Consider the following 18521-nt stretch of genomic DNA (forward strand, 5'->3'; position numbering starts at 1 on the left):
ATCTTAAATCAAAGAAATGGTATAGAATAGTAATAGCCTATATTTGAGATTTTGTGTCTCATTTTTGACCCTTGTCTGTGAAAGCTGTATGATGAATCGTCATCAGGGGATTGTTAAGGAATTTCTTGACACAAATTTTGGTCAAGTAACAAGGATTGATGATTTAGCAAATGCAAGGGAAATATACAATCAACTGCTTGGAAGACAACGTGATATTGAACACCAGGTTTTGATATATTATTGTACAGAATTTTGATATATACATATATACAAAATTAAGGTCATCAAAAATGAAACAATGATTATTAATTTGATCCTTATGCGACACTGACTTGGTTTTAATTATAGCGATTATAGAAAAATTACATCTCATTTTATCAAGGTCACTTTAAATTGAACCTCAACTTGCTATTAATTCTGGAAAATAAACGTCAGTTTAAGTCGATAATTTTGAAATTTTGATTGCTTGTTTCAGGCATTTGATTTTTTAATCCCCCCCTCCCTCCAATCTGAGCATTTACGACTTTATATTCAATTGGCTCCCCATGGTAATAATATGATAATCTTCCACTCCCTTGTTGAAGATGACCATCATAATGTAATTGAGTTCTATTATGTTTGTTTAGGTCACAGTTACAAGACCAAACAATTCATATGAAAAATTTCATATGTTACAGAAGGCTAGTTTGAGTGAACTATTTTATGGTGGTATTGTACCTGTTTAACTCTCATATGCCAGAAAATGTTTTTTTATACAAGATAGGAGCAATAATATGCATTATGCATCATAATTCGCATGTGCATTTTAGCACAAGGGTGGTCTCCATGTTTTATTCACATATATAATTTGTCCCCCCCTTTGCGTCGCTGGCGTTTTAGTTTTTTTGCTTTTCAGACATTCTGTCTTGACACCTTTGTTGACTATATCTCGGAATAAACGTATTACTGTACCAATACTAAGAAATTGTTCTTTTATTTATAGCTGTCTGTTATTAGAACTGAAGTTCCAACAAAAATTGAAAGTGCAATCCGACTTTCTGATGAAAGTTTAACACAAGGTGAAACTCTCATCGCACAAAAAGATGTTCTTGTTAAAAAAATTAATCAAGCTATGGAAGAATGCCAGCCCATAAATGATGATCTTGGAGGAATGGTTTTTCAAGTGAAGGAAATAGAAAAATTTGTTGTTTATTTACAATGGTTGAAACATGTGGAAGAATTGAGGTTTGTCATAGATTGCAGACAATGTTAACTTTGGCAACTTATGAATCTAACTATATTTATTCGTACTTGTTAGATTATATATTGCTTCCAATATGTTAACAGTCACATTTGGCTATAATATATTTATATATTTTTCATTGAAAATTATTTAATGACTGGAAATTGTAAGACTGAAGTGCTTGAAGTAGTTGAATTGATGTCATCGTAGCTGTTGAACTTTTTATTATGATGTCATAGTGTTTTACCATACAATGTTTAGCCTACATTTCAGTAAACTGATTTCATTGTTTCCAGTAATCACAAACAGGCTATCCCGTACACTGTGCAAGGTTTAGATACTTTTGAACAAAATATTTATTTGTTAGTTTTTCAAGACAAAATGTCGGGCAAACTTTCAAAAAAAGCTCGCAATCGCTGTAAATATAATCGGGCGTTCCAATATGATTTGATAAAGAATTATTTTCAGAATGGAAAATATCATTATGAAAACTAGCTATTGTTATATATATTGCTGAAGAATGCATCCATCACGATTTTTCAGACCCTAGAATTAAAAATCAAAGCCAATCGTTCATAATGCCCACTCTTCAAGTTTATGCATTTCTTATTTAGTGAAGAAATACAGAGATGCATTTCGAGCGACAATTTGAGTGGTGGTAGTCAAGCTTTTACCAAGTTGATAAAGGTTAACCAGATACTCACAACACAACATTCAAAATGTGAAAGTCTAATGAAATTTACTTCCGATACAATTCTATTCTGGCATAAATTTTTGAAGGACAAATTGGCTTTGTAAGTATCAGTTATTATTGTTATGATAATTGAGGTAGACTAGAACAGTAACAAAAATGCTTGCAGAAAGTTGTTTAAAGGACTGTGAATTTAAAATGATAAAAAGGGTGTTTAATAAGTTTGGTTTTCTGTTTGTGGGATAAGTGTGCAGTGTGTTAATTTCACTCAAATCGATACTTACAGAAATTCCACCTTAGAAAAATTCACCTAGTAAATTTCCTCTCTGAAAGTGTCATTGAAAATTTCTTCTATGGAATATCCCACTCAAATAAAATCCCCAATGCCAACTTATTTTTTAATTGATTCTTTGTAAAATGTGATATTTTTATCGCTTGAATCAGAATTTTCAGGTTGATATTTTCATGGTTCAATTTCCTCGGGTGCTATTTTCAGGACACGCTCCGAGTGACCATAAGTAGTTAGTTACAAATCAGGGATGAACTATTTCAGAAGGATTTCATTGTTCAATATTATCCCTAACATTTTCTCAACCAATTGGAGTTACTTTATCATCCTAGTATTTAACACTCAAATTGTCCATTTCAGAGAGTTGGAGAGTGTTTTGAAGCACATAAGTTGGCCTTTTATTCTTGCCCCTGGTCCACGAACCATTCCTAAGACACTGCCAGGCTCCTCGGGCGAGAAAAGTTCTAGTAAAAGTGGAGCAAATTCCACAGCTTCAACGGATCTACGTGCAGATTTTGAACGGGTTTTCACGAACTTGTTAATGATTCAACTTCCGTATCCTTTCATAGGCTATTTAAGACTTGGTGAAAATTAGCATATCATTTTCAGTTGTTCATAATTATAATTTGAGGGTGCTTTGGTTATTGTGTGAATAACTTCTCCTTATGTATTTTTTTACTGTGCTTCCATATATGGCAACCCAAGCACAAGAGGGCAATGCTCAGCCCTCAAATATGTGTACATAGAGGTTCTAAAAGTTTTCCCTCATGTCATAAAAAGTATTCCTATAAATTAGAATGAATCTGCAATGTATTGGCAAAGTATTTTAGCCACCATCATTAAAACAAAAAGTAACATGAAGTCGTGCCTTGTTGAATGAGTAAATTATGACTATTATGTTTAGTCATATAATCAATCGATCATCTCATGACAGTGTGATTATCTCATTATTTATATCCTGGTACATAATTTTTGAATAGTATAGTATCATTGTTTTATATGTTTGAATGTTTTCATGTATAATTCAAACACATAGATTTAAAGCTATTGTATTGAAATTAACGTCTGGTAAGAAAGGTTGATTCCTAATAGCTATTCTGATCAATTTTCTTTTTATCTTAACACAAATCATATGTAGAGATCATTTGATAGAAAAGCTGAATGCACAATCAGACAGTAAGTATTTTATCATAATTACACCAGCTAGGTTTCTATTACATTGTCCTGTTCAAGTACTATATTTGCGCGACATATGGGACACAAATTTCACTTGATAGTAAATAGTGATTAGCCAAGATGTTTTTAAGGCGTCAGAAAACTTGAGATTGAATTTTAAACAATATGCCATTCTAATACTCACCGTATTTATAATTCACCAAATCATGAAGACTTCTAGAATACAAATTTATTTGGATATGTAGTCACAAACACAAGAAGATAAACTAACTCTAAAAATCATATGCTACCACTGAGAAGGTAACTTCACTGTAAGCCATAGCCAATCAAGGGGCAGTGAAAAAACTTGCTTTTGGCGTTTTGAATTCCAATAAAAATTTACCTCAATGATATTATTTTTGGCATAGCCAAATGTTCATAATTGGACATTTTTATAAAATAAAAATTGTAATATATTGTAAGGCTATTATGATTGATCTATTTGAAATATTGAAACTGAAAACTGAAACTGAAAAATAGAATTTTTATTAAATGAGAATATTTAGAATACAGAAATCCACAGAAAACCTTTGTCAGATATTGATAAAGTCTTTGAATGAATATGATTCACTCAGAACTTACATTCATTATATGTATTATTTATATAACAGGTTCAAACCAGTCACAGCCAGTATCAAGCAGTTATATTTTACTTCCAATTCAGTTATTGCTTCGACCATTACGAAAACGTTTTCGGTATCATTTCTCTGGTAATAAGCAGACAAACTCTATTGCAAAGCCTGAATGGTATCTGACACAGGTAATAATGTTCACCTTGAAAAATGTACTGAGGAGTGTGTTATTTTTTAATTTTGTTTCTTGTTATTCTTGGACTCATGTTCATTATTTAACCCAAGGTGTAATAATTTTTGATTTCACAAAAATCCGTAAGACCTTCCTTAAAAACTCTTATTAATTAAGTTGTCATACTGACAGTTTTGGTTCTTTATTATTATTTTGAGACAAAAGGTTTTACATACCAAATTGTGAAAATAGTATCAGATTAGGAATCAAGAATATACATTTTTAGATAAGGAGGGCCAGTATATTAGTACCGTTCAATAAAATGCCAACAATATATTACCTATAATGTTGTAGCATTTGAACATACTATTATACGTTATCTTCATTCAAATTTTCCTCTGAGCAAGGTCATAGGGCAGTACTTCCGCAGTATGTGTATCAGGTTAGGGTTGGGGGCTTGGGGCATAATTTTATTCTGATTTCCCCACATTTTAGTTCCATTACGAGTTCGGGGACTGTCTGTGTTAGCCAAGTGAATATACTATATTTTATCTCAAGTATAAAAATAAAATCTAATTTTGTTCTTTTGTTCTTTCAGATTCTCAATTGGGTGGGAAATCACCGTGATTTCTTAGAAGACACTGTACAACCTATACTTGATACAAAAGGACACAAAGATGTTGATGTTCTGGTAAGTTGTATTGAAATTCCTTCCATTGTGTAGACAAGGTCTTTTTTTGTCATTCTGTGAGACTTTATTTGTTCAAAAGGATAATATTTCAAATAAGGCTATTATTTCCAAATTCAAGAATTTGATTTATTTCAATATAACTAATTTTCAATCATCGATTTTAGTATTCGATTTTAAATAGATGTCGATTTTTGTTACAATTAAGAAGATTCTTCATTGCAGGAATTGACTGACTAGCTAACCGCTAAACAATCAATATTTTTGTCAAAGGTCCTTCATTAGTTACCATAAACGAAATGACAGTTGAATTAATATATTTTATAGAACTACTACTTATCATTATGATACAGGAGTTATAATTTATCAAAACTATCCATCGATCAATTGATAAGTCAAAAATGGGCTGGTTGTATTCGTCTAATAAGTACTAAATATGACCTATCTGTACCTTACATTGAAATATCAGTGATGGTACTAATTATTTTATACATTAACTTTCAAAACCTAAAATAACTGTATGTTTGAATGACTATGTTATTTACTGTAATCAATTTGCTATGCTGTTTATAGCTGTCAAACTAGAATAGTAAAACTATAGAAGTATTGATTGAATATAGAGTAAAAAAAAATTTTCTGCAATATTCATATTCAAGTTTTTTTTAGTTTGAAATAAAGTTGAGTGATTTTATTTTGTAATCATAATGTTAATATTCCATATGTCATCACATACATTACATCGCATTCAACATTTCGGATTTTTAAGGAAACGTCTATAAATATATTTTATATATACGAAAATAATTTGAATTCAGACAAAAAAATTTTGTATGAAGAAGCTATTATTCATATTGAAGTAGTTGAAACTGAGATACTATTTTTTACATAAATATAGTTTATTCGTATTCTCATATATATTCATATTTTTGTATTTTATTTCCTCTTTTCAGATAATGTTTACTCAAGGATTACTCCAACTTGTATGTAGAAAATTATCAGAAGATATGAGCAGTTTATTGTATAATGATGGTTTGTTTTCACATACTGTTGATGAGGTATTTACAGAACTAAAATAATAATATCCTTATTGTTAGATTTATTTTGCCTTCTGTGATTCTGTATTTTTCCTATCATGTAAGAATAACAAACAAGACAAAATCAATCTGTCTTTATTTTAAACATAAAAAGCAATATTTCATTTACTTGCACTAATGCTGGCTTTCAGTGTTTTTCACCTTTTATAGCAAGTTAATATTTTGGTTAATGACAGTGCAATTCAAGACAAAATTAGTGGTTTTAGGTATTTAAGCTTTCAGCCTTTGTTGAACCGATTGCTGTAATTGCAAAATCCATTCAGATTTTTTTTTTAAAATGATTTTCGCAAAGCAAGGGTATGTGCACTCACTCTGAAATAATAGAACCTTATGTTTGAGCAAAATAGCAGACAACCATTGAAAATACATGAGATACGGGAAGTAAATAGGGTTAAAATCTGGGACCTCCTGAAGTATGCGCACCAAGATGGCGCACAACCTGAACTCAGGTTGTGTACCAGGTTAGGGTTCAGGTTGTGTGACATCTTGGTGCGCATACTTGATGAGTACTGAAATCTGTCTATTTGTTGTTGTTTGCTTCCAATGACGGTTTTGGATTGTGACTGTGGTTTGTGATTGTGGTTTTGGATTGTGACAAAATTTTATGGAAACTCTGGGAGATGGAGGTGATATATTTTCACTGCTGTCAAATTTTTATTTCATCGATAAATTCTGTTTTTAGATTTTGCTATTTGATCGAGAGCTGAGAGGATCACATGATTTTCCTGCTTTAGCATTTAAAGAAGAAAGCCCACTGAATGTTCTAATGGCTCCCGACTGTCTTCAAAAATGGATAAGTGTTGAAAAGTCATGTAAGTACATTTTGCCTATTTAAGTATAACATATACTATGGAGAACCAAAGCATTAAAGAACCTTAATTGATGATCACTTGATGGCGATTATTTCCAGAATAAATCTAATTTTATTATGCCTTAGTTTGGGGTCTAAAAACCCACCATCACAAAATACATTCGCGAACAGCGTGTTACGAATTTTTATGAATTCACTTTTTTAGAGTAGTTTTTAGGGTGTCTGTTCATATGCGATGATATACGGTAGTTGGAATTAATGTTACCATTGCACAGATTCATGTAACATACTAAATTTCATTTTTATGTTCAGGTGCATTGGAGAGGCTCGACAACATGTTGTCTTCTGCCAAAGCATGGGAATCTCAGTATGGAGAACAAGCCCAATATGATGAAGACTTGATGATGATGCAAGATGATAATTTAGATGATGTCATGGTTCCTGAATGTGCTGAGTCATTTATCACAATGCTTTTGACTATTACTGACAGGTGATTTGCTCGTCCCAATGCTTAGCATGTTTAATTAAATCAATCATGTTCCAAGTTCACTTCGCCCCTAGAGTGTTTTAAATTAGTTAGGGTGTAGAACTGAAGAAGGCTTGCATACGCCAAAGTTTTCACCATCCAAATTCAATTTTCTCAGATGTTTAGGAGAGTCTCAATTTTTTACATCACGGAGTCGGAGTCAAAATTTTATTATCAATATTTTTTATTTCTACTTTTTATAGGTACAAATACATACCATCAGGAACATATCAACTGCGTTTTCTTGATTTACAACTTCATTTGTTAGATGATTATAGGATCAGATTAACTCAGGTTAGCATTACCTCTCTTTTTGGGTTATGGAATGGGATTGCATTTCGTTGGATGGTAGATATTAAACCCAAAGTATACAGTATTTCCTATGAACATTTGCTCAAGGTATCGATGTACATGTCTATCTGAAAAAGAAGGTATGTGAGTGACTACTGATGATCCAGAGGCTGGAAGTTGATCAGATTAAAATCAATTCTATTCTTGACGCGCTTGAAGCAGTTTAAGTCATTACAACAAGGCCAGCCCACCCAATAGTTATCCGGTGGGGTGCATTAGTCCGGCAAGCGAATTTAAAATTTATTTACATATATAGTTCAGGAATGAAAATCAAAATCAGTGTCTTTCTTTGATTGAGAACTGTAAATTGTCAATTTTGTTCAGTACATGCATACATATACTCTGTACATAACTGGTATTGTTCCTGGAACTTGGTATTGTTCATTTGATTTTTTTTTTACTTGTTATATTACAGGTTTTAAAGAATGAGACCAGCGATTCAGCACTTGGAGAAAAGCATTTCGCTGTTCTGAATGCTACACATTATGTTGCAAATGTTTTACGAGAATGGGCAGAAAATTCGGTAAGCCTTTTTCATCAACTTGATTGTTTTTGGAAACACATTATTTCCCAAACTTTTCAGATATATTATTCCCTTTGCCTAATTTGTATCTTTTGTCCCCTCACTTTGCATAAATACTGTGCGTCTGTAATTTTTTCAATCTTTAATGAATCCTTAGCTTGTGTAACACGCGTCTCGCATTCTTTGCTTTGCACAGTTTAGATAGTTTATAGAGTATGCATAAATTTGTACTACAACAGTGCCACGCCCCCTTTTTAAAATTTGTCAAGTCTCGCGCCCCACCTCAAAATTAACTAGCTAACAATAAGCTGCGAATAACAGATGGTAAGAAGAAAGTATGTTTTTCATTCAAAAACAGGTTGAAAATACGTGGACGGAACATAAGCATCCAGTAAATATCCAAAATAAGGCGGGCAAAATCAAATCTGATAAATATTTTTATTTTTAATTAGCTTTACGCTCCCTCATAAAATTATCTGCGCCTCCCCTGTGGGGTGTGTCCCACCATTTTAGAATCACTGTATTATAACAAAAATACTAAATATAACATTCGTTCTCAGATTTCCTTCCTCTAAAACAAAATAATTCTTTCCTGGGGGGAATTCTTTCCCAGGAAACGCTGCGTTAAATAAATTAAATATACTTTCCTTCAGTTTTTTCTTGAGCTCAAGCATAAAAGAGACGAAGAACTTGGTACATCATCTGCTTCTTCTGTTGGTGATGTCGTTCCTCAATCACTACTTAATTTGGGACAAAGTAGATATGTAAGTTGTTTCATTACCAAGTTTATTAGCTTAGTCTTTATAGTGTTAGTTTGTACGCAGACATAGTTTTATTATCATTTGGTACATATGTCAGGGTACAGGTTTTTTTCTAATTTTTCAATGCTATATTAACATAGTTAAGCAGGAAAATTTCAACGTGAAAGTAAAGAACTAATAAGAAGACATTTTTTTCGGTTTATAATTTTGTATAATCATGTCAAGTTATTTTTTTATACAACATATTATACACATTTCGCATTAAACAAGCCTCTGCACAAACAGCCACTGTTAAGTAAAGAGTTACTATAGTTGAGAGGACTAGAATCTTTCCGATTTGTCCATTGCCTGCTCAATTTATTACACCCTTGGTGAGGTGGGATTTGAACCAGAAGTTTCAATGCCATCATAGTTATGTCAATGTTTTAACCACTAGGCCATCAGTTTTCAGCAGTATCACTGACTTATGAAAACTGTATAATTGGACTTTAATAGTAATTTGCATAGACTGATCCAAAATTAATTTTCAGTCAATTTCAAGCGATCCCATAGGATCAGGAGCGGATGACAGTGTTTTTGATGGAATGTTACGATTGTATGATCGTTTGTATCAAGATGGAATAGAACAAGTCGCAAATTTAGTTTTCCTGAAGTTCGAACTGGAAGCGAGAAATTATGCCAACGAGAGGTAAGTACTACAATATGAAGTTAATTGTTGCCTGACTTGTTAGTCATATAATAGATTAAAATTTTGACTATGAAAACGTTTACTTTCTTACATCAATTTATGAAGTGAGTCTGCATAGGCCAGTGGTTCTCAAATTTTCATAATTCGTGGTGTTGTACTATTAGAAAAATACCTTATTTTGCTTTTAACCCATTTCCATCAGTTATTTCATGCGACAAGTCTAATAATGAAACAAAAGAAAATAAATAAATGCATTTTTGTCAAAATTAAAAAAATCTGTCGATAGCTTCAAGTTAAAGTAGTCATTGCAAAATGGTAGCTAGTGAAGGTCTCTGCTTTTGTCCCTCAGAGAACTGCTCCGTGGCCTCCTAGGAAGCCATAGAAGAAAGAAAACCGACATAGACATTTAAAATGTTGGTAAAACTTCATCATTTACTCGATTGTAAGTGTTTTACCATGGATAGGTTCAATTGCGAGTTGCGACCATTCTCTTTTTACACATCTGCATTGACAAAACTGTTAGAATATATATAGATTATTGTTGCTTATGATTTCCTATGTAGTTTTCTTATGATTTCCTTTTCGCTGTCTAGTGCCCTCTAAATTTCAGTATTTTCTGAATGATAATTTGTTCAGTATCTCATATGGTGCATAGCATTATGGCGCTTTCTATATATTACAGCTGGCTTACTTTACCACCAAAAGAAGAGCAGTTGACTTTAGTAGTCTCTCGTACAGCCTGTTCAATGCTGTTGGTTTTGCAAGAGCGATTGCATCTTTTATCTCGTAAATTATGTACTCCTCTCTTTTCCTCAAGTTGGCGTCGTATTGCAGATAAAGTTGATTCATATTTGTTCCACCAGGTAATATATTGACAGCCTTGTACAAATTTTAGAGTTTAATATAATTGTACTCAATGTGGACTATTGCTAATTGGAATGGAAGTAATTTAATTGGATTACGCATATTTTATATCAATTCTTTATTGACTAATTGACCAGTAGATCAAGTTTTTGAAAATTATTGTTGGAACTGTTGTTGCAGAAATTAATTTTCTCCTCAAATACTCGGCCAATAACTGTTATTTTAGCAAGTTTGGGGGAATTCTTGCTGGAATTGTTGTTGCAGAAATTAATTTTCTCCTTAAATACTCGACCAATAACTGTTAATTTCGCAATGCCCCATATTTCTCTAAATGTCCCGCACGATGCTATTTTACACTCAAATTTTTCAGGTATTTAATAATAATTGTAAAAGCACATGTCATATGACTGTATGGTGTACTGTTGCTACCATTTCGTCCATTTTTACTTTAGTAGAGTTTACTGCCAAAGTTTCAATGCAATTGAAATCACTTATATTTTTCTTATTCCTTTTCCTAATATTCATCAAGTTCACTTTACTCCATGAAATTTCTTAACCTCAAATACTTTACATAGGTTGTTGTGCAGAATCGGTTTAATGTTGGAGGGGCAGCACAACTTCAGTTTGATATGACAAGAAATTTATTCCCTCTCTTCAGTGAATATACCCGAAAGCCGGAGAGTTATTTCAGAAGGTAAGATTTGTATTAATAGTAGCGCTCGATAGGTAGGCCTACTAACTAATATCAGGCTTTAACTGAGTTGAGATTTCAATCTCGTTATACACAAAAGTAATAAAGGCAAACCTTATAAATGTAGAAAGTAGGCGAGATACAAAACCTTAAGTATATAACACATATCAAACTATAACCAAAGGACTTCAAATATATGTTGTTGTTGAATTTATTCAATCTTCAATTAATACTTTGCTAGTGATAACTAACTAGCATTCTGGATTTGTACAATTTCAATACTTTATAATTTACTAACAATACCGAATATCTATACAATATCAGTGAAGCTATACTAAATACAAAATAATAGTTCCCCCCTCCCCCCCCAAAAAAATACAAGGAAAATCCTCTCCGAAGAGGAATTCCTCCCCAAAAGAGCAAATAATGTTGTGGAAGAACCATTTAAAAACAACTCAACTGGATATTGATCTACAACAGGGGTGTGCAACTTTTAATACAGGATGGCCACATACAAATAACTGGGTGAAACCGTGGGCCGCACCCCTATTTAACATAGGCTTTCTAGTAGTTGCAAGCACAAAAATGTCGGTTATTGATCTTATGATATGCTTTGATCGCTTTGCAAAAGCTAGCTGTTGGGGCACTGTGACCCCCATCATAGATGATAGAATGGATTCAGGTATAGGCTTTGCAACGCAAAGCGTTGGAATAGCTCGCATGTACCAGATTAAACTAAATCAAAAACTCGTTTCGCGTGCCACACGACATTCAAAATGAGCACTTCTCCACGGGCCCCAGAATTTTTGTGGGCCGCAGTTGGCCCCCGGGTCGCAGATTGCACACTTTTTCAACCCTGAGGCTGAATATCGCAAGAATATCGCAAGTAATTGGCACATTTTATTTCAGGATGAACGAGTCTTGTGTTCTTTTGAATCTTCAAAGTGGTAGTGCAATGCTGCTGAGTGAAGTTCTGAGTACACCTCCAGAAGCTTTAGAGCAAGGTCATCCTCGACATGACCCAAATTCAAGTTTAGTTAAACCTTCTGCAGCTCTTTCAGACATTGGCGTAACTCTTCTACAACCAGATGATGCATCATTGGTTTTGCGGCTAAGAGTAGATTGGCCTCAAAATATGTAATTTTAAATTGAAAAACAAGTATATTGTTTGAAAATGGCAATTAGATAGTGAATTATTGAATTATGTCAATAATATTCCTATGATAGAAGCTTTTTTTGTTATTTAAATTCAAATTAAACTACAACTGCATGTTTTTAGATATTTTGAGATACATAATTTATAATTTTTTCGTTTGGCATTGTTATTAGATGGTTCAATTGGTCAGTGATATGTTCATTTTGGGTCATTTTCTTCGGCTCGTGTTTTTTGCTATTGTTGTATGTTGTATCTCTTTGAGAGATTTTTCTAACTTGATGGTGTTGAAGTTGGTTGATATTAGTAGAAGGGTGGTTATGTAGAACATTATAGCATTAATACAGTATTTATCAATCTCTCTCTGTATTAACAGAGATAAATGTCATAGATTTTGAGACTCATGCTTTGATGTGTTTGTAATCTCCTATCCTATTCTAATCTGGGATATTGGGTTCATTTTTGTGCTATATTCATTCGTATTTTACTATAAGATAATTAGCCCAAGTATTTTCTTTGACTGCCCATCAGCTACACTATGTTTCATTTCATGTTCCTGAAACTGGTGTACATCAAAGGATTGAAAAATTTAAAACCTTCATTATCCACATGATTAGGAAATAGGTACTTCTGGAGAGTGATAATCCTCTGGAAAAATTTCTTGCCAAAGATAATCAGTATATCAAAAATTACCGATATGTACTGTTCTATATGTGCTCACCATCAACCAACAAAGTTGGTCATGGGAGTCAGCAATATATTATTTTTTCTGATTATGTTTGTTTTTCTGCTGATTCATCTACTGCCTGTTTTTCGGGTGAAATATCAAGTTTATATTTTATTTCCTAAAATATGACATAATATATTATTATTATCAATAATCAAGTACTGCGTCTTTGATCACTATGCTGGGAGCAAGATTTGTGTTCGAAATATCATAGAATCTTTTTTTTTATTGGTTCGTTTTGGGTGGGACAGGCTGAAAGTATGGAGACGTTAAAGATGCTGCTTTCCACACTTGACATGTAATTTCGTCAGACCATAGAAACTTAATAGCAGCATTCATATGAACTGTTATAAAAAGTTTTACGTAGTGAGTGGCAAAATTTTTTTTATTCCGCAATAACTGTAAACGTGATCGAGCAAAGAGAAACTTTAATTTCTGATTATTAGAATGAAACATTTCTGAATACCGGCATTGTTCTAACTGAATGATAACATTCTGGCAGTCTTGGCGAGGTTACCGGTACGTCCTTGACCGACCCAATCGCGGCCATCAGTTATTTGTCCAGGTTGGGTGCGAGTTAGGGTTAGTTGGATCGTAGTAGTATATATTTACGGTTGGATGGCAGACTTAATATTCGATTCAGACGTGTGGTCAAATGCAGTCGCGATTGCCGTAACTTGCTAGAGTTCACGCGGTCCCCCCATGCGACGGGGAGGAGTTTAGCAATTTTTTGTACATAAAATAGGCTAACGCCACTTCAAACAATTCCTATTATTTATTAAATTTCTTATCTTTTATTCTAATTTCTTTTTTACGTGTTTATTTATTTTTTTGGTTACCATATAATTTATCTATGTTTCTTGCACGACGAAAATAAATTATCTGAATCTATCTAAAGCTTCTCTCTTTTTTCTAATTTTATTAATGCTCTATGGTTGTGTGTGCGAGTGTGAATGATTTGATTCAATAGTTTTAGGTGAGTGAACACTACCACTTCTTTTTGGCAATACCTTCCATCTTATATTCTGTAGAACCCTATCCTAGTTTTTGTTTACTCTCCTGATTTCATAATAAGTTTTTATTTATTTGTTTTTATCGACCGTTTTATCGCCTTTTCGCTGATTATGGAGTCGAAATAAACTTATCTTATCATTAGGCAAATCAAATTCAAATTTCATACCTGTATTAGTACACGGGCGTCCATGGAAGAATCATACATTTCAGTGCAATAGCTTTAGTTACCTGTGGTAGATACCGGTATGTATAAACACAGCTGGTGTTTCTCCGATCCGCATCACAGTATCATACTGCAGAGCGGCCATTTTGGTTGTTTGTTGGCGGCATCCGCTCGCTGTCAGCAGCATTCCGGCGCTGTAACTACAGATTAACCGACGTCGATTCCACATCAGATGATTATGGCCGAGTACCAGGTATTTCCGAAAACCAGTCCAATTCTAGAATTTATACAAGAACGGTTTATTGGTACTGATATGTGAATATACGGTACCTGTCTGTATTCCCGTGTTACCATACAATTTCATTGTTCTCATTTATCTGTTCCCAGCGTTAGCGCTGTAGCAAGACGAGCCAGCCAGAATCAAAGTTCAGAAGTTTGTTCAGTCAGTAGTGATTTGAAATACCGCTGTCTGACAGACACATGCTGCACCAAAAAACTGACTAGCCCAATCGTCCTTACATCTGTAAGCCTGCAGTACGGTAATAGGTAATGCTATATGACTCGACATCTTGACGTCTTGTCAGATCTTTCCTGTTTAGAGTACCGTAGAACTGTAGAATGTAGAATCAAACAAAAGCTTGAATCGCAAAGTCAGTTGAAATATTACATACAGACATCCGAAGATTTATTTTGATCCATTACTAAAAGTATGCTGGAATGATTGGATGGTAGCATTAAAGACGCCAAACGGTACTGTACTAGAGTAGACCCCACTTCAGAAACTTTGGAAAAAACTTTTCAATTTTTTGTTACCTAAAAGATCAACGTGGTACATATTCATAATATTGCTGTTTTGGGCCTCATGTAGTTTCGTACCTAACATGCTTCTAGTGGCCGTAGCATAACATTTTTTTCATGTGTCAATCCTAACCCCAACCTGAGTCCTGACTACGTCATCCAAAAATTACTGCACTACGACGTCACAGTGACATGATAGAGCCTTTCAAACTATACAAACTGTCATCCAAAACGAGCATCTGAAATCAAACAGCTATTTCTCTCGTTTCCTTGTCGCAATGATCCCAATATGAGAAAGATTGCTGACGTTAGTTGGTTCTTTATCGTCAGCGCCAATGCATTGCCAGCGCCGATGCATTTCGGGCGATTGTACGTATATTTGGCAAGCTCTATGACGTGATTGTGACGTCGTAGTGACATAATTTTTTAATGGCATAGTCAGGTGGGGGTTAGGATTGACATGTCCAAAAGTTGGTATGCTACTCTTACTAGAAGTACGTTAGGTACAAAACTACACAAGACACGCTGTTTTAAGAAATTGGAAATTGAAACCGACTTACATAACATCTGGTTTCATGGATCATTTGTTTGCAATTATCTTCACAGTGAATTTTTCTCGGTTAATACGATTCCCGCAATATTTGAAAATTTTGTATTACACAATGAACTAAATTCTGTATGTGTTTTTAACTCACTATCTGGCTTACTTATTATTATTGATCAAATTGATATGTTTTTCAATTTTTCAGCCAAAATATGTAATATAGTGTAAACTCAGGCCTTACTTAGGCAGTGAATGTACATATCTTTGGATTATCTTTTTTGTATAGACAAGGATGGCTATGCAGCAACTGATGTTTTCGATGCGGATTGTATCCGTGGACTCGTATATGGCTGATCCCATACCTGGCTTGGATTTAGAAAGATCGGACTTTCGGAAAAGTCAAATAAAATCGGTACCAGTTGTGAGGGTATTTGGATCAACTCCGTCAGGTCACTATAAATAGCTAAAATATATTTTGAAATTTTTGGTTCCATTGTTTTTTTTTCTGTACTGGCATTATATACATGGTCAATTATAATCACTAAACTGCTGAGAATATATTTCTATTCACACCTGAAGTGAAAGTTTTTATACAGACGCAGAAATCAGTCAATACATCCTATATACATTCTATCAGGTGTTTGTGTTGAAAATTAAGCATTGAACGAACGTTTTATTCACATCTATGTTATAATCCAAATACTGTATCATGGTTAAAATTGGGCAAATAATGGCAAGAAAAACTATCAACTGTTGAGGCTTATTTGGATATTCGCGTGTAAAAGTGAAATAGTTGATCCCAAGAAATTTTATGACTTTAACGTTACCATGACAGTATGCCTATACTTAAAGTTTATTTTGAAAGAGAGTATAGCGCACTTTATATTCTTAAGTGTTATGTTTTTATACATAAATATTGTTTTTATACATAAATTATCAATTTTTTAAAAACTGACTCACACAGGACAAACAACGTGTCTTCATTTACATGGAGTATTTCCTTATCTCATGATACCATATTGTGGACCTGATGTAATGGATTCACATTGGACTGAAATTGAAAGATATATGCAACAGTTGGCAATAAGTCTCGATAGTGCTCTTAATTCAGCAAGTGGGAAGGGAAAATCTACTCGTCACCGCGTTTTCAAAATAGTTTTACTTCGTGGAATGTATGTTTGTTTATTTAATTTTATTGATTTTAAAGACTTAATACAATATCTCTATTTGAATGATTTGGAGCTTGGAATAAAACGTTGAATTATTTATTTGCTGTCAAATTTAGAATTGAAGGAAATTTGAGCATAATCAGTTTGGATTTAAAATAGTACAACATGCTTTTATATATAGCTATAATTAAATCTTTCATCTTGTCTCCCAAGCAGTTGACCAACATTAAACAACTTTATTCCTCAGTAGATTATAAGTAATTTTTATCACACTTCCAAATAGTCGTGTAGGCCATGCAAGGTCGTGTAGGGAACGCAATAAACCTGAATAAAGCTTCCCACATACCTGTTTATCTTATTTGGACCAAATATATAAAATGCTCTATGATAATAATTACGTGTTATTTTCTTGTTTTCAGACCATTTTATGGATATCACCAAGATGAAGAATTATTTTTGAAAATCTATTTTTACCTACCGGGAGATATCAAAAGGTTAGTATTATCTTCGTAAAATGTTATACTATTTTATATCTCTAACTTCTTACTTGTATTAGAACACAGTTAGGCCCATGACCTACTCCTCAATACCAGAAATTTCAGTTGCATGAAATTCAAAATTAATTTTTTTTTATGTTCCATGTTTTTATTTGTTATAATGAACGCTTGATGTCCGAAATATTAATATCTTTATGGAACTCACAACAAACACTGATTTCCGAAATGAATAGTATTCACATTCAAATTTAGGAATTTTCGAAGATTTGAATTCTTGATTTTTAGGAGTATTTCAGAATATTTCAATTTTAGAATTTATCTTTTCTGATAAATTGCATTTCTGAAATATGATAGATTGACAAATGTATACATTTTTGTATTATTAAATTCAATCTCTAACACATACATTGGCCTGTATATGCACTTGGTTTACCTCCCAACTTAGGATATATCTGCTATTGAATTTTCGGAACATAAAATTACTCGGTTTTGACTAACTCAGAAAATTCTTGATTATAAGAACATTGAGGGAGCTCTTATAGCACCAGGGATGGCCAATACCGAATAGTTCACTATTTCGAATACATTCGAAATTATTTTTTTCGAATATGAAATTTCGAATACTTCGAAAATAAAATCCACTAATTGATGCTTATCTAAATGTATGTAGGAATTACCATATATACAATAAGCAATGGAATAACTGCTATCTACAAGTTACAACCTAGCTATATTACCAGGCATTTCATATTTGCAGATTATCGCAGTATATATTTTATATACCATGAGTCATGTTAACAGAATTAAATTAATACGGCAATAGTGGTATCGATGATGGATTTGAATATTTGCGCAACACAAAATCATCCTAGTGAAACGCCCATACTTTTAACTACCAACCATTATCCAAATTATTTGCCAAAAAGCGGGATAAAGTATGAGTTATTTTTCCGACTCGTGACAATTTTTTCGTGAGTACAAAAATACGAATCAAAAATTAATTATATTCGGGAACTTTACCACACAATTTAAGTCCGCAGATCGCCGTTGTATGTTTGAGTAATAATACTTTTATTATTTTATAAATATGCAAATAGGAATAAAAAACTATTTATAATCGGGTAGTTTACCACACATTCTAAGTCCACAGATCACCATTGTATTTTGTAGATACGAAAATAGGAATCAAAAATTAATATTAATCGCGAGTTTTGCCACACAATTTATGTCCACAGATTGCCGTGATATTGTGACGAATACAATTAGTTTTTCATTCTTATTTTCGTAATCACGAAAAA

The 18521-nt window shown here is 33.1% G+C and overlaps 2 protein-coding genes across 4 annotated transcripts in view; both read left to right on the plus strand.

Annotated features, from left to right (window-relative positions):
• LOC120348199 (RAD50-interacting protein 1-like) lies at positions 1–13196 on the plus strand. 2 transcript variants are annotated; one of them, XM_078117051.1, is made up of 17 exons: positions 1–226; positions 983–1224; positions 1837–2016; positions 2563–2757; positions 3341–3378; positions 4029–4177; positions 4760–4852; positions 5800–5904; positions 6626–6755; positions 7067–7244; positions 7484–7574; positions 8047–8154; positions 8808–8918; positions 9446–9603; positions 10286–10466; positions 11043–11161; positions 12068–13196. In XM_078117051.1, the coding sequence occupies exons 1-17, from the start codon at positions 89–91 to the stop codon at positions 12297–12299; spliced, it is 2448 nt and encodes an 815-aa protein (XP_077973177.1). In that variant the 5' UTR covers positions 1–88; the 3' UTR covers positions 12300–13196. The 2 variants fall into 2 exon arrangements, with proteins under 2 accessions (XP_077973177.1, XP_077973196.1); XM_078117070.1 differs by lacking the exon at positions 3341–3378 and having other exon boundaries at positions 2563–2786.
• Positions 13197–15763: 2567 nt separating this feature from the next.
• LOC120341041 (uncharacterized) overlaps positions 15764–18521 on the plus strand; it is a 38912-nt gene continuing 36154 nt past the window's right edge. For both annotated transcript variants that reach the window (XR_013478284.1, XM_078117403.1), the window contains exons 1-3: positions 15764–16006; positions 16522–16729; positions 17146–17220. Coding sequence is in view for 1 of the 2 variants with exons in the window: in XM_078117403.1 (XP_077973529.1) it covers positions 15850–16006; positions 16522–16729; positions 17146–17220 (440 nt within the window). In the remaining variant the exon portion in view is untranslated. The remainder of the gene's footprint in view (positions 16007–16521; positions 16730–17145; positions 17221–18521) is intronic.

The sequence above is a fragment of the Styela clava genome, chromosome 1 (genome assembly GCF_964204865.1).
Source record: "Styela clava chromosome 1, kaStyClav1.hap1.2, whole genome shotgun sequence".
NCBI classification, from domain to species: Eukaryota; Metazoa; Chordata; class Ascidiacea; order Stolidobranchia; family Styelidae; genus Styela; species Styela clava.

What these genes read in the sequence shown, in the direction of transcription:
- LOC120348199 (XM_078117051.1), top strand. Translation starts at nt 89, where the DNA reads ATGATGAATCGTCATCAGGGGATTGTTAAGGAATTTCTTGACACAAAT. An exon ending in GATAAGTGTTGAAAAGTCAT is followed by an intron (nt 6,756 to 7,066) that starts GTAAGTACATTT and finishes TTTTATGTTCAG; the next exon opens with GTGCATTGGAGAGGCTCGAC. An exon ending in ATTTGGGACAAAGTAGATAT is followed by an intron (nt 8,919 to 9,445) that starts GTAAGTTGTTTC and finishes ATTAATTTTCAG; the next exon opens with TCAATTTCAAGCGATCCCAT.